The 15309-nt window shown below is 41.3% G+C and overlaps 1 protein-coding gene across 1 annotated transcript in view; it reads right to left on the bottom strand.

Moving 5' to 3' along the window:
- Positions 1 to 5893: 5893 nt before the first annotated feature.
- PTH2R (parathyroid hormone 2 receptor) overlaps positions 5894 to 15309 on the bottom strand; it is an 87279-nt gene continuing 77863 nt past the window's right edge. Inside the window, exons 10-13 of the mRNA XM_065413684.1 lie at positions 9842 to 9936; positions 8208 to 8346; positions 6996 to 7037; positions 5894 to 6289 (exon numbers count right to left, since the gene is read on the bottom strand). Coding sequence (XP_065269756.1) covers positions 5894 to 6289; positions 6996 to 7037; positions 8208 to 8346; positions 9842 to 9936 — 672 coding nt within the window. The remainder of the gene's footprint in view (positions 6290 to 6995; positions 7038 to 8207; positions 8347 to 9841; positions 9937 to 15309) is intronic.

The following is a 15309-nucleotide window of genomic DNA, read 5'->3' on the forward strand; positions in this document are numbered from 1 at the left end:
CATTCCAAGGCCGTGAGAATGGATGTGATGCACAAGGAGGTGATGTTTTAACAGGCACTTTCACAGCAAATTAAGTAAATCTTGTAAGAAACTGAATGTGATCAAAAAAGTTGGCTTAAAAGCAAATGTGCCAAAAGCAAACAAATCTGTATCTGATGACTGGCTCGACACATCTTGTATAGAAGCCTTATATATGAACTATTTTACTCTTTTTTATTGGCAATTTTGCTCACTTTTCTAACTATATAATTAAACAATGCTGGATGCTGTAAAAATGGGTAAAAATGTTGCCAGAAACATTCACATTTCTGGAATTTTTTTCTTATAGATGCAGAATTATCTTAGGCTCTGTCTACACTATGAGCTAGGGGTGTGTGTGTGCATGAACAGGGGAGCACACCCCTAGTTCATAGTGTAGACAGAGCCTTAGAGAAAATGTGATCTAGTTGTAAGAAAAAGTGACTGAGATCTAGGACTCTTGGACTTCTTTTCTATTCTGCTAGTGACTAGCTGTGTGCCTTTGGTGAAATCACTTCATTTCGCTCTCATTTTATTTAAATGTAAAATGGGATTAATAGTCCCTACTTCAAACAGTGATTCTTGACTGACATACTTTCAGATCCTTGGAACTATAAGAACATAAGAACGGCCGTACCGGGTCAGACCAAAGGTCCATCTAGCCCAGTATCCTGTCTACCGACAGTGGCCAATGCCAGGTGCCCCAGAGGGAGTGGACCAACAGGCAATGATCAAGTGATCTCTCTCCTGCCATCCATCTCCATCCTCTGACAAACAGAGGCTAGGGACACCATTCCTTACCCATCCTGGCTAATAGCCATTAATGGACTTAACCACCATGAATTTATCCAGTTCTCTTTTAAACGCTGTTATAGTCCTAGCCTTCACAACCTCCTCAGGTAAGGAGTTCCACAAGTTGACTGTGCGCTGCGTGAAGAAGAACTTCCTTGTATTTGTTTTAAACCTGCTGCCTATTAATTTCATTTGGTGACCCCTAGTTCTTGTATTATGGGAATAAGTAAATAACTTTTCCTTATTCACTTTCTCCACATCACTCATGATTTTATATACCTCTATCATATCCCCCCTTAGTCTCCTCTTTTCCAAGCTGAAGAGTCCTAGCCTCTTTAATCTCTCCTCATATGGGACCCGTTCCAAACCCCTAATCATTATAGTTGCCCTTTTCTGAACCTTTTCTAGTGCCAGTATATCTTTTTTTAGATGAGGAGACCACATCTGTACGCAGTATTCGAGATGTGGGCGTACCATCGATTTATATAAGGGCAACTATGGCAGCAGGAGCTGGATTGTAAATACCTTATTTGCACTGAGGAGCAATTACTCACACACAATAGTCTCATTAACTTCAACTATTAATTCTGCAGTAAGATACTACTCAGCCTGAGTGAGGGTGGAACATACAGGCCCCATATTAGTGCAAATTATTACTAGTACAAAATGTGAGGGATGAATTTGTGAGAAATGGGAGGTGATTGTCCTGCTCTACTTGGCCCTGGTGAGGCCTCAGCTAGAGTACTGGGTCCAGTTCTTGGTGTCACACATTAAGAAAGATGTGGACAAATTGTGGAGAGTCCAAAATGATAAAAGGTTTAGAAAACCTGACCTATGAGGAAAGGTTAAAAAACAAACAAACTGGGCATGTTTAGTCTTGAGAGAAGAAGACTGAGGGGGGACCTGATAACAGTCTTCAAATATGTTAAGGGCTGTTCTAAAGAGGATGGTGATCAGTTGTTCTCCATGTCCTCTGAAGGTAGGACAAGAAGTAATGGGATTAATCTGCAGCAAGGGAGATTTAGGTTAGGGATTAGGAAACACTTTCCAACTCTAAGGGCAGCTAAACTGTGTGACAGGCTTCCAAGGGAGGTTGTGGAATCCCCCTCATTGGAGGTTTTTAGGAACAGGTTAGACAAACACCTGTCAAGGATGTTCTAGGTTTACTTGGTCCTGCCGCAGCACAAGGGGCTGGACGCGAGGTCCCTTCCAGCCCTACATTTCTATAATTTTCACATCTCTTTCAGTGATTGGACATGGAAATGGAATTGAATCTGTCCATTTCAGAGCTCAACATTAGAGCTGGGCAGGAAACAGTTGTCCCGTCTCTTGAGAAGTTTCAAGATTTCAAAAAAAAAAAAAAAAAAAAAAATTCCCATCCAAAATTGGGACAAAAGTCAAAACTTCAAAAAATTTTGCAAACCAAAAATGCAGAAGAAAAAGAAGAAGAGTTCATTTTGAAATGTTTCATTTTGATTTCAACCATTTTTTATTTTTTTTTATTTTTTAAAACTACAGATAGCTAAAAAAAAATTTGGGGGGGGGGAGAGGGGAGGAGAAAAGTAATTTTGAACTGGAAAACCAGAATTTATTGTTGCGAAAATGTCAAAACAGCACGTTTCGACCATCTCAAAATCTTTTCCAAACATTTTTCAAGTCAAGAATTTTGCTTAAACGGACCCTTTGCCATGACAAGATTTGGTTGCAAAGAATCAGCATTTTTTTTGTCAAAAAAATTCCCAACCAGCTGTACTCAACGTGCATACCAGAACCATGTATTGTGTCAGTAAACTGAAGTTCAGGGAGACAATCTTGTTGTGTTGACTAGACGATGCATAAGTCCGTTACCACAAAAGAGGCAATGTTGTTTCATTAGAAAAGGGAAGATTTGTTGATAAGCTTCTGATCAGGAACAGAGTGTTCCAGTACTGCTGAAAGAGATTTTGGAAGTGGGTTGATATTCAGTCGTGGGTGTACTTATGAGAGATGATCAGCACTGAAGTTCATGAACACACAAAGCATTTTCAGTCTCTTGTTGACTGTAAAATAATAATTAATAAATGGAAACAAATGCTAATGACACTTATTGCAGGCAAGAAACTCCCTTGACTGCACAAATGTTTGCTGTGGACATTCCGGATTTAAATAATTTTGCCCCGGGGCAGAGTTTAGTTGCTTTGTTCACTATCGCAAGCTGCACTTACTCGCAGAAATGGAAAAAAATATTTCCTCCAGAAAATGGCTAAGGTACGGTTTCCCACATAGGGAATTCTACATAGGTTAGTGCTCGGGAACAGTAGCTGTATACATGCCCCAGGCAATGTTACCTTGCGTCAGAGATAAACAGCTCTGCACAAAGAGAGGGTGGAACAATTGATTTAACAAGAAATCATGTGAAAAATGGCTCAGGCTATAGTCAGAACTATAGTAGTGACGGCAGGATACATACCCGATCCAAAGCTCATTTTGAAGCCAATGGAAATCTTTCCGTGAAGGTCATTAAACTTTGGATGAGTCCCACAGAGAACGTCATTTTCACCATACAATAAATGAATGCAAAATGACAACAGGAAGAGGTGTACCGAGAACTCCTTAGCAAAAGGATGAATTGCTTTTGTGAAATCTGTACTCATGTGAGCTGTCACTACTGCATAGGACATTTTTGGCACAGGGATGTACAGAATGCTTTAGGTGACAGTAGAAGGACTTCAGAATTGGTCCATATCATGAGTAATATCGGATAGGGGGGAGATGGGAAAGAACTCTCTTGCCATCTTGTCTATTCCCCTGACTATAAGGTTTACCGGCTAGTTAATAGGTTCAGTGAGGGAAATTTGAGTTTTTAACCACAGAGAATACCTGGGTAGGAAAAGGATCACTGTAATGAATGAGCGTCTCTGAGAGAGATTTGATAGGCCACAGAGGCAGAAATAAAGGAGAAGCACAAGTGCCAGACATAAGTTTTAAGCACAACTGAAAAGCTGAAAAAAGGAGATTTTTTTTAATGTCTCTCATGTGCCACTGAACAATAGCTACCCAACAAAATCATTAAACAACAGCAACTGAAACAGCACAATTGACGTTGAACATCAGTTAGCACTTCACAGCATCAGCCCTCAGATGTTTCATTCAGACACAATAGAACTTAGCCCATGTCAAATCCAGTTGGGATAAACCAAGTTGCTGTGGGATCTGGAACTTTTTGTGGGAAATCATGCAGTTCACAGACAGCGTACTTGGCATCACCACGGCTTGTTCTTATTTTCATGCCTTGTAGGAAGAAATGCGCTGCCGTTCATGGTAAGTTTCAAATGTACACCAAACAGATCATTGGTTCGTTAGTTATCTCAGACTTTTTGGCTCAATTTACACTCAGGTGATATTTAAAAACTATTTTTACCCCTTTCCCCCAAATTCAGTCATTTAAAAAACATTTCAATGTTTTACAGCACGCTCTGGTAATTCTCAATACTGATGATGAAATATGTGGAGATGCGAATGGCTGCATATTGCACCTTCCACCCCTCCCCAAGTGGTTCAGCTTACACAGCAGCACCTACAAAAATGGCCCTTTTGCTGCCATCTTCACCCCTGGGCTGTGGTGTGTGTTTTTTCCACAAGGGAGGAATTCAGTGCATTTCCTGGGCTTTCCCCTCCACTGTTGCCCTTGTTATGACAGAGCAGAGCAAGAGTGAAATCTTTCTAAGAGTCGAGACTGAGGCATGGACTGCAGCACTATCCCACCATGACGAGAGCCATTGCGTGTCCATTTAAGAGATCTCTGCTGAGTTCCCCCTACCTGGGCCATCATGGTGAGGCATGCAGGAGCTCCTTAGCTATTCTATCAGATTGTTATACCATGTCCACCACCACATTTGAGCTGAAGCAATGAAAAAGTGCCTGGATAGCAGAAGCATGCCAGAGGGGTGCACTTAGAGGGGCCGTGGAGAGACGTGGCGTAGGCAGCTGCCATCTTATGCATCCAATCCCCCCGGAGTAGAACTCCACTACTTGGAAATCCATGGAAGAATGGAGTGGGATTGTGTCCCAGTGGAAGAATTTGATCTCAGCGCAAGGATCTTTGGACCAAAGTTGGCCAACAGGAAGTAAGTATCTGGCAAAGACCTTAGTGTGTTTAATGAAAGTGCTTTTGACAGTACTAAAGCTGGCTGAAGTAGCTCAGGCCTGTATTAACCCAATCACGGCTTCTTTTGATGTTTAATGGAGATTCAGTGGGCACAAACCCATTCACTGTCCAACATCAAAGTCTTTCAGAGGTCGACATACAGCAGGAGACATTCCTCCACTACAGGTCACTAATTATATTTACATTTTCTGGTGCTCTTTTTAGAATTATTTCACTTACCCGGAAGGTTTTCAAATGATTTCATATTCAGTTAGTATTGCCACTTAATTCCCAAATCATTGCAGAGCTCAGTGCATGCAGCAGGGGCTGTCTCATTAAAGAATTTAGGTCACATAGTACATGAGGTTTTGGTTTGGATGTTTCCATAAAACAAACTAAAGCAATAGTATAAATAATCAAACGTAAGTAGCATCTCAGTTTAAAAACAATGATTTGAAACATTCCGCGTTGAGATCAAAGTTCACTAGGTACTGGATGAAAACCCTTTTAAAGTTTTTCCCAGCTCTGTGATTCACAGCGAAGACATTTTGGAGTCCAGAGAATCCATTCAAATGCATATACTGTAAACCTTCTGATATCCATTCCTCTTTTCCTTTCAGGTGTACAAATGGAGGAGTCACCTTTCACATGCCTTCAGAAGAGCATTTGCAGAAAACATCTAAGATGTGTCTGCTGTACGGAGTTTGAAGTGTAATGCAGGTAGTGTAAGTGCTAAAAATTCACTTTTTTGTGCCTTTGACATTTGTGGCATAGAAACCATTTTGCGTAGTCAGCAGCATTATGTAGGTCTGGAGTCCTTGTAAATTAAGCTTCATCATTGACCAAGATCTTCACTGAGATTGGCTCAAGGCAGTATATGGATACTAGTAGCTGTTGGCATCATGAGAGGATTCAACCCGTTTTAGATTGGACATGCCCATGGATGTCCATGACTGTTCACAGAGCCTCCTCCATTTCTACCCTGTTCCCCTCAGGGTCTGTGCTACTACCCCGCGGTCTAAGTGACTCCTTGAGCGATATATCATCCACCTGCTTCTCTTCATCTTCATTGGCCTCTTCATGGACCCAGTGGTGCACACAGTCCTGTTCAGAGTTGCTCCTAACATACCCAGGCAAATTCATGTGCGCCTCATTTTGCCTACTGGCATTTCTGCAGACTTTGCTGGAAATCAGAACCATGCGGGAGCTGGCCACCATCTGAGACTGGCTGCTGGTGCTGAGGGTCATGTTGGTGAGGACGGAGCCATATCTGTAATTGCCACATGGAGTCGTCCTTTTCCAGTCAATAGCCAGGTTCCATCTAGTCCAAGTCTTCTTGATCTCAGTCTGAACCTACCAGAGGGAAAAACAAAATCAATCAAGAACAGATCTAAGGCATAAATTGTAAGGGGAAGGAGTCAAGAGCTAAAGGAAGCCTTTAACCATCTTCCCTTTAAAGCACAATCTTGAAAATTCACATGGTATGAAGCTCCTCCAGCTGTGTAAAATCAGGTTAAAAATCACGTATTAACCCTTAAGAAAAATCCCAAATCCCCAAACAAATGTCATCACCTATCAGCCAGATTCTAATTCACTTTCTCAAATTGTACAGTTCCTTTCTCCAGGAACCATCATATTGTAATCACAGATTCAGATTATAAAGCCAGAAGGGACCATTAGAGTAAGGGGTTGCTGAAGTAAGAGCATCAGAATCTGGCCCTGTGTCACTAATGTCACCTTGACTGAAAGACCTTTTTAAACATTGCATTTACGTTTCATCGTGCATGTCATTTCACTCCGTTGGTACAATGAATAGTACTAGTCAGTTTCCCACCATGTTGCAAATAATACAGGGGCCTGTTCAAATCCAGACAAAAATTGTTTCCATTTTGTTTATTTTATAATTCATAACAATTTAGGGAACCAACTGCGTGACCCTATCCCTTTAAGAGTTGATCAGTAGCTGTAGCTACTCTTATTATATTCTGTAGAAAATCTCCCTTTCTGTTACTCAGTGATTTTGGTTAGGAGCCTCATCCAATCCATGCTTTAAACTTACCTCTCCGTTGCAGTAACAATAGATGATAGAGACGAAGAAACCCTGAAGGATAAGGAAGCAGAAATCATTAAGGGATAATTGCCATGCGAAGAAGCATGTCAAATGTAAGTCTCCTTTCAGCTAAATTTTAGCATATCTAACTCATGTTAAACATATTAATGAAGTTTATCATTTTTCAAAGTCTTCCAAGTTCATTCCTGTTTCCATGTTATTTTAGCTACACCCAGCAGAGTTTTATCTGTTGTTATCACAATCTCTGGAGAAAGAAGATGAGGAGATGGAAGATAGATACTCTCTCTACTGTAACCGGCTGGAAAATGGAAATCCCTTCCCATGAAATATTTCACATTTTTGAAAAAAAAAAAATGGTCCCAAATCAGGATGGAAAGTAAAAAAATGTGAAATGTTTTGTGAGATGAAACTTCCAGAAAAAATCCCTTTCAGGAGAATCAAAATGGAATGTTTCCACTGACCAGAATCCAGCCTGCAGAGAGAATGTGAAATTGACAAGAGTCAGAAAGTGAAATTAACAAGGCCCTTCCACAGAGGCAGTTGGGGAACCATCATTTCAATTTTCCTGAGAGAAAATCAATTTTGGGGGGGAAAATTGATATTTTCCTACAGAAAATTTTGATTTTTGTGAAAATGGCATTTTCTGTTGGAAAATTATTCCAATGGAAAATTTCCAACCAATCAGCTCTGCTCTCTACTATCTTCAGATTCGTGTCTGCAATGTCTATTTTCTCTGTTATTTCTTGAATCTACATAATCTTGTGGTTATTTGCATCCAGTTGGCATAGTAATTGAATCCATATTGTAGAAAAGTAAATTAAACTCGGATCTTCATCCCTGAAGCAGAACTTTCCTAACTAGGAAACAAAAAGACATCTATTTTATCACAAAAGCTAATAATACGCCACCAGAGAAAACACACTCACTATATAGTCGTCACAATCCTTCCTGTGGTAAATAGCACACACAGGAGCAGGAGTACTGTTGTATTTTCTCTAGTGTGGAACGAACCCCCAGAGCTCCCAGCTGCTACTAGATTTAGGAACTCAATGACCAACCCTGTCACAGCTCCGTAAAAATGTGATTTGCCTTTGGCATGAGAATTACACTGTTACAGAGTGTCAAGGATCAGCAGAGAACCAGAGAGAAGCGGTAAGGGATGAGAAGGACAGAGAACAAAACAGATAATAGATCTCGCACCTGGAAAGAGTTGAAGAAGAGTTCACAGTGCATTCGGATCTGCCATCCCAGCCCGGTGAACGTGTGCGGTAGGCACACAAAGACAATATAATGCACCCCGAAGACCAGAATCAGAACCAAGGTGGACTTTGCTAGCTTCCTGTAAGAGAGTTACAAAAAATACATGAATGAGAGTGGATTGCAGTGAGGAGATCATGTAGACTCATTAAGATTCCATCTAACAGACATTTGTTGTCTTTTCAACCTCCTACAGAGTAACGACTTCCTATTTTGTTTTTAGCTAATCATTTTCCAGCATAAAAGAAGTCCCAGTGGCAATATGGGATAACTACATTTCCTCAATCCAGCATAAAACATCAAGTCCCACTTGATTCTGTCCCCAAAACGTACCCCAACAAGGGTGATTTGTACTGCAGCCGTCACTCCCTCAGCAGGTACTTACTACCTGAATTAGCGTTACTAGTGCACTGTTGTACACAAGTACTTTTCTATTACATTAGACCCGTGAGAGCTTTTACACTTCATCTTGAAAAAGCAAAAGCTCTCTTTTCTTGTGTGAAATGCCGACAAGCTCATGCGCCTAGAGGGTTCAGTTAAAAGGAAATGGGCATTTCCAAGAAAACACTACAAATGAAGGGCTCTACTGTGGCTTGTAGCAAAAACCCTTCAATAGGGTGTGGCTTGTAGCTGCAACACCTCAGTGAGGGAACTGTGAAGCATTGCAGCTCCAAAAGGTCCAGTGGAAGTGTGCCTACTGCTACATCCCTTTCACGGATGGCTGGCTGGCTGGCTCCACTGCTCAGTGTGGTGGAGGCTGGGAGCATGAGCTCACAACCGCCTCACCCAACCTTGTATCCTTTTGCACCCCAGGACGTACCAGCAGCGATCAGTTTCAAACGCTTCCAGAAAATGGTGGAGGTGCTCCCCTGGTTAGGACCACCCTTTCAATACAGCTTTGCAACTTCAGTGTGCCACTACCTAGCCGGCTGCTCGAGTAACTGTGACAGCCACGAGTGTTTTTCCCATTGGCAAGCGGTGAGAAGGAAGATGTAATCTTTCTTTTCTGATGCAGGCCTTTGCACATTCATCTACACTTTTGTCACCTTAGGAATACTTTATTGTAATTCACTCTACAGGATTCTACACAGAGCGATCAGCAGCCAGTCTCAGATGGTGGCCAGCTCCCGCATGGTTCTGATTTCCAGCAAAGTCTGCAGAAATGCCAGTAGGCAAAATGAGGCACACATGACTTTGTGTTGTAATTGAAATCAATATATTTGAAAATGTGGAAAACATCCAAAAATATTTAAATAAATGGTATTCTATTATTGTTTAACAGTGCAATTAATCGCTTGACAGCCCTAGAATAAATTAATGAATATTTTTCAGAAATGCCCACATGAAAGATGAATTTGCATGCTTACATAGTCTGGAAGATGAATTTACAAAACCAGAATATTTCAGATGAATGTAGCAAAACAATCCATCAACCCCAAAATTTCTCAGAAGCTATGCTTCAAAGGCTGCTTCACCTTTTATTGAGACTTGTAGGTGATTCATACTGTTTAAAGTATCCCTTTTAACCAGAAAAAACTTGAACATGCTGTTAAACAAAATCCAGTCCAGGGACTTACCTGTATTGTTTCCTTGTGTCATACCCAACAGCATTTGTCTCCCATATTTTGGTTGCCAGAACTCGTACAGTATTCAGGAACAGAATGAAGTTCAGCTGTAAAATACAGAGAGGTATTACAGGGACACAAACACAGTTAGCTATCTTGTAGGCAGCTGTGCAAACTTTTGGAGGTTGAAAAGAATGTTATCAGTAGCATAGGCACGAAAACAATGAAGAACATTTTGCCACATAGGAAAACTGCAGCAAGGATAAAAATGATATATTTCTGATCACCGGTCCAGGATATTGCTTGGAAAAGTTACTGGTTCTGAAGTTCCTAGCCCTGGCTAGTTGTGAGATATCACACTTGGTTATCATGGATGGGCCAGATTTTCAGCTCCATTGAAGTCAACCGTGCCAAATTAAACCACTTCAGTTCTGACATGGGTTAAGCCATGAAAGTTAGATATTAGTGAGGTGTTAATGATGGGATCCCATGCTTTCCATTACTAAAAGCTTTAGGGCCAGGTTCATTGGCCTGGAGGCTACTCCAGAGGTGCAAAGTGGACTGGCTATCTGGGTGGTGAGAGGGAGGAATCCTTGAGTGGCAGAGAGATGATATAGACACTCCTATGTCAACCCTTCTTGGTTTAGTGTAGGGGGAATAGCCTAGCAAAAGGGACCGTGGCCGTGATGGCCTTTTGGGGGCCATAGGCACCAGGTTTAAGTCACGCTGAGGACTGGGACCAATGCCCATTGACCACATGATCAGGGAGTTACAATGATGGCTTAATACCGCCGTAGCCCATCACCTCCCTGTGCACTTGTACTGAGCACAGTTCAGCGACTCTGGTCCTAACTCCAGCGACTCTGGTCCTAACTCCAGCTGTGCTTAACGTAGCAGCAGCTCAAACCACATCACGATCTGAGCAGACACAAAAGCCAGATCGGTATAATGTGATTTTTTTTTTTTAAGGGCTGATGTCCTCAATCTGGCCAGGGTTACTGGAGTTGGCAATAGCAGCTCGGATGAAATTGGATGAATCCCAGCTACCCAAAGCTATATGGCATTTCTTTCCAGCCCAGGAGGTTTGGGAGATACTGCACCTTAAAACAGGTCCCGCTGAATTGCCGGAGATTTTTTTTGGCATTGCTTGAGCACTGGACATAGTAAGCCCTAGATTCCACACCAGTGTAATTTTTCTATGCATCACAGGTAGCCCTGTTGTCACAGTTTATTTCGCATTGTTTCCTTATGTACACGCAGGGCTTTCATTTGCAAACCACCCATTTCAGGTGCAGCTTTGGCAAGACTTCTGTGGTGTAATTTAGAAATCCTGAGTACAACTGCTGCCTTTATTAGGCACAGAAAGAATTTTCTCTTCCATGTGCCTATTATCGCATCAGCTAAGCCCTCCCACAGAATTGGCTGTTGATTGTGAACAAACAAATAATCAAATGGTCATAGTGTCGGTTGAAACTCTAGTGTGTACGCTGCCAGGGAGCATACACTATGCTGCCAAAGGGATGAAATTGAGTGTATAATGGGTCTTTTGTATCACTAAGATGGGGGGGGGGGGGGAAGAGATAGCTCAGCGGTTTGAGTATTGGCCTGCTAAACCCAGGATTGTGAGTTCAGTCTTTGAGGGGGCCATTTAGGGATTTGGGGATTGAGTTGGGGATTAGTCCTGCTTTGAGCAGGGGGTTGGACTAGATGACCTCTTAAGGACCCTTTCAACCCTGATATTCTATGACTAATTGGAATCCCACTCAGTCACAACAGCATATTGCCAGTGAAAAAGGTTTGGGGTCCCTTATGGAAAACTTTCATCCACATGAATCAAACAGAAATTTGTTAGGAAACTTTCAAATCTGAGCTACCTGTCAGACCCTTTCTCCCCAAAGCCCAGCTAGTCAATGGGAGCATTTTCCCATTCACTTCAGTGGCTTTGGACCAGGACTTTATTGCTGCTGACACCTTTGATATAAAGGCAGAACATCTGGGAGCTGGAGGCAAGCTGGTCTTGGTGAAAGGCTTTGGAATTCCTTGTTCCCGTAGGTCCTTCAGAGGCTAAGTTTAGGACATCAATTCACATAGGGCCTGAGCCTGATTCTCCTGCCGTTTAAATCAGAAGTAATTCCATTGACAATAATGGAGCAAGACCAGTGGCATGAGAGAAGAACTGGACAGCATCATATATGAACACAGCCAGTTCATTCATATATTACTGAGACTGTAGAAACAGGGCTTGAAGAAAGGAAGCCCTCCCTGTGTTAAGCATGGTAACATCCATTACGCACATTACTGTCACTTTCACCTTGAAACATAGTGAAAGATCCCAATTGACACGAAAAGAATGTATTGATTACACTCAAAATACTGCAGTGAGGTGGAGTATGCTGACAGAGAGCACCTATCCCACTATTTTCTGGCAATTCCTTATTTCTACAGCAATTCTAAATAGCACACAGTTAGAACAGTATGCAGGGGGCTCTCGCTCCAGTGCTCATAAAGATACCAAGGGATGTGATCCATCCTCCAGCAATAGAATTTTTTAAATCAAGCTTTCTTGATTTTCTAGCAGATAGTGCAAGCAGCGCTATTGAACACGAAGCAGGAATTAATTCTTTGACCTTCTATGGCCTGTGATTGCAGATGGTCAGATTAAATGATCACAATGATCCCTTCTGGCCTTTAAAAATCTGTGACTTATTGACCCGATTCCAATCTCATTTACACGAGTTCTGTGCTGCTGGATATCATTGGGCATGACGCTCCTTTACACTGAAGACCCTTTTACACCATTAGATCAGTGTAAAGGAGAATTTACATCCACTTCACATTGCCAAAGAGATGAAGAGGGGCCACAGTGTAAACACGAATCAGGTTCCATTGGCTTTAGTGGAGTGACTCCTCTTTTACACCTATGTAAGTTAGCCCACAAACAGCCCCAAAATCCTCACTAAAAGGAATATGAAAAAGGTGACTTCGTCGTTTTTTTGAAACCTTTCATTTTGATGTTACTCTTTTTGGTTTCCGGGGTGTGTGCCTTTCAAAAATCTGCTTCGTCTCTGTTTTCATTTCTCTCACCCAGCTTTTATGCTGGTTTGTTTGTTACTTGGCTTTCCTGAAATATTTCCAGGCTCATTTGAAAACAAACCAATGCATCAGATATAATGTCTGCGTTGTAGAACTGAGTGGCTTTTGTACTCAGAGAGCAAACAGCTGTGTAAACTGTTACTCTTGGGCTTGAAAAGAAGCCCCGTGTTCTATTCTAGAGACATGAGCTGTGTGTTTGATAATAAAAATTTGTTCTGTAATAGGATGGGGGCACCAGTAATATTATTTCTATGTATTATAGTAGTGCTTAGAGGCCCCAATTGAGACTGGCACCCCATTGTGCTAGGTACTGTACAAATACTGAGAGTATGTCTACACTACCATTGAAGGTGAATTGCTGCGCAGGTAGCCATACCTGTGCTAGCTTTAATCTAGCTAGTGGATCTAAAAACAGCAGTGAAGATGTGGTGGCGCCGACCCTTTCGTGGGCTGTACAAGCTGCCTGGAATCCTGAGTAGGTAGAGGGGTCCGTGTCGCCACATTTTCACTGCTATTTTGGCATGAGAGATAGTAGCTTGCTAAATGCAGGAACAGCACATACCATTCCCCAGACAGTTCTCTCAATGCATCTAGTCCTCGCCTTTCAAACCTCTTCCACTATCCCACGGTTTTGTGATGCTGACAATCAAGTTGAAACAGCCATGCTCATTCTCATTTGGGAAGCAAGCTGGCTTGGAATCCAGACCTCCTGTACCAACCTGTCATAACAGTGAGTTTACTACAAATGTGCTTTGAGCCCAGTAAAAGGGATAGCTCTGGAAACCCACCAAAGTGTCATTTTGATAATAGTAAAAAAGCTTGGTGTCAAGTGCAGAAGCAGCTGATAACCAGGGGCCATGTCTAGTACCTAGACTGAAGCACATTTCAATGAGCTATCTAAAAGCCTTACATCACAGATGATTCTGAAAAGTAGATTTTAATGTCCGGACAAATTTGATCATTTATTGCAATACTACTCTTAAAACAAGAGATTCTGGCTATAGCTGCAGTGCCGTAGCCATTAATAGTGAATTTTTATGAGGACGAGGCAGCAGAAATAAGTGTGTCTTGAGATGAAGGAGGATGTAAATGTAAATAGAAGAAGAAAATGCTCTCCAAGGACTTTTTTTTTCTGCTTCTGCTGAAGCAAACAAAATTAACTGTGTAAGGATGCGTGTGTCCTGGTTACAGAAGCATCTTTGACAGGTTAGGTTGATGCACAATGAAAATTCAGTATGCAGCAGCCCTTTAAAAAAAATCCAATTTTCATGTGTTTTTAAGGTGTCACATCAGGTTCTGCACAGTATATAGATGAGCTCAGCAGAGGTGTTGAATTTAAAGCTACGCTGGTATAAATAAAAAGGGGCTATTGTCTGAGTGTTCTCTGCCCTCGTGGCTTTGGAATTCAATCCCAACTCAATGGTCCAAAACAGACCAAATCTGATCAGTTGAGATGATCAAAAAGTGATCATGAAAATATCACAGTGTTATTTGTTCTGCTGGTTTAGAAAAGGAACAATTATTGGGTCATTCCAAATTTTTTCTTTAACATTTTTATAGAACATTTTTCGTTTGGGATTTTTTTTTATTTTTCCTTTCTCCCATTTCCCCCCCTTTCCCATGTTGCCAACAGGAAGAATGATAAATCAAATCTCAAAAACTTAAATAAAACCCCACATTTTTGTTTTCTACGGTTGTTCAAAACACCAGGACCATTTGGGAGAAAAAAATGTCACAACGTTTTCCAATTTCCTAAAAAGCCATTTTTGACACTACCCTCCCCTCCTGTCTCCCCCCCACCATAAATTGTTCTACCAACTCTAACTCTGCAGCATGCCATGAGGATCAGTAGTAATCTTTAGTGAATTATTGGTGGGGAAAATGTATTTATGTTTTTAATATGCTGGGATTGCTGATGGTGGGTTATACTGGATCGCACTGCTGCTCTTTAGCTATTTTTGGGAATAATTTTTTATGTATTTTTAAGTTATGTCAGGGGAGTGCACAGACACATTCTGTATAAATATAATATTTATTTTATGGGCCAGATTAATTAGTATAATTAGGATAATGGAGACTTGTTTTCCCTATGCATTGGTAAATGACAGTCTTTTTATTTTTGTATTTGAATAAATTGTTCAAGTGATTAGCTTCATGTGTGTCAAAAACTGGGCCATATATAGAGCATGAATGATATTATGACGTACTGATTTTATATAAATATAGACATGAGATGCATGAAACCTGGCAGGTCCAGCTGCCGTATTATTATTATGTTTATTATTTGTGTGCCAAGTTACGGTCACAAAGAGTAGTGCACAATGCAGTACTTGGGCCATTGTGGATACAAGCCCTACAATTCTAAAAGCAAAAGTATGGACTCATTA

This window comes from Emys orbicularis, chromosome 11 (assembly GCF_028017835.1).
Source record: "Emys orbicularis isolate rEmyOrb1 chromosome 11, rEmyOrb1.hap1, whole genome shotgun sequence".
Classification (NCBI taxonomy): domain Eukaryota; kingdom Metazoa; phylum Chordata; order Testudines; family Emydidae; genus Emys; species Emys orbicularis.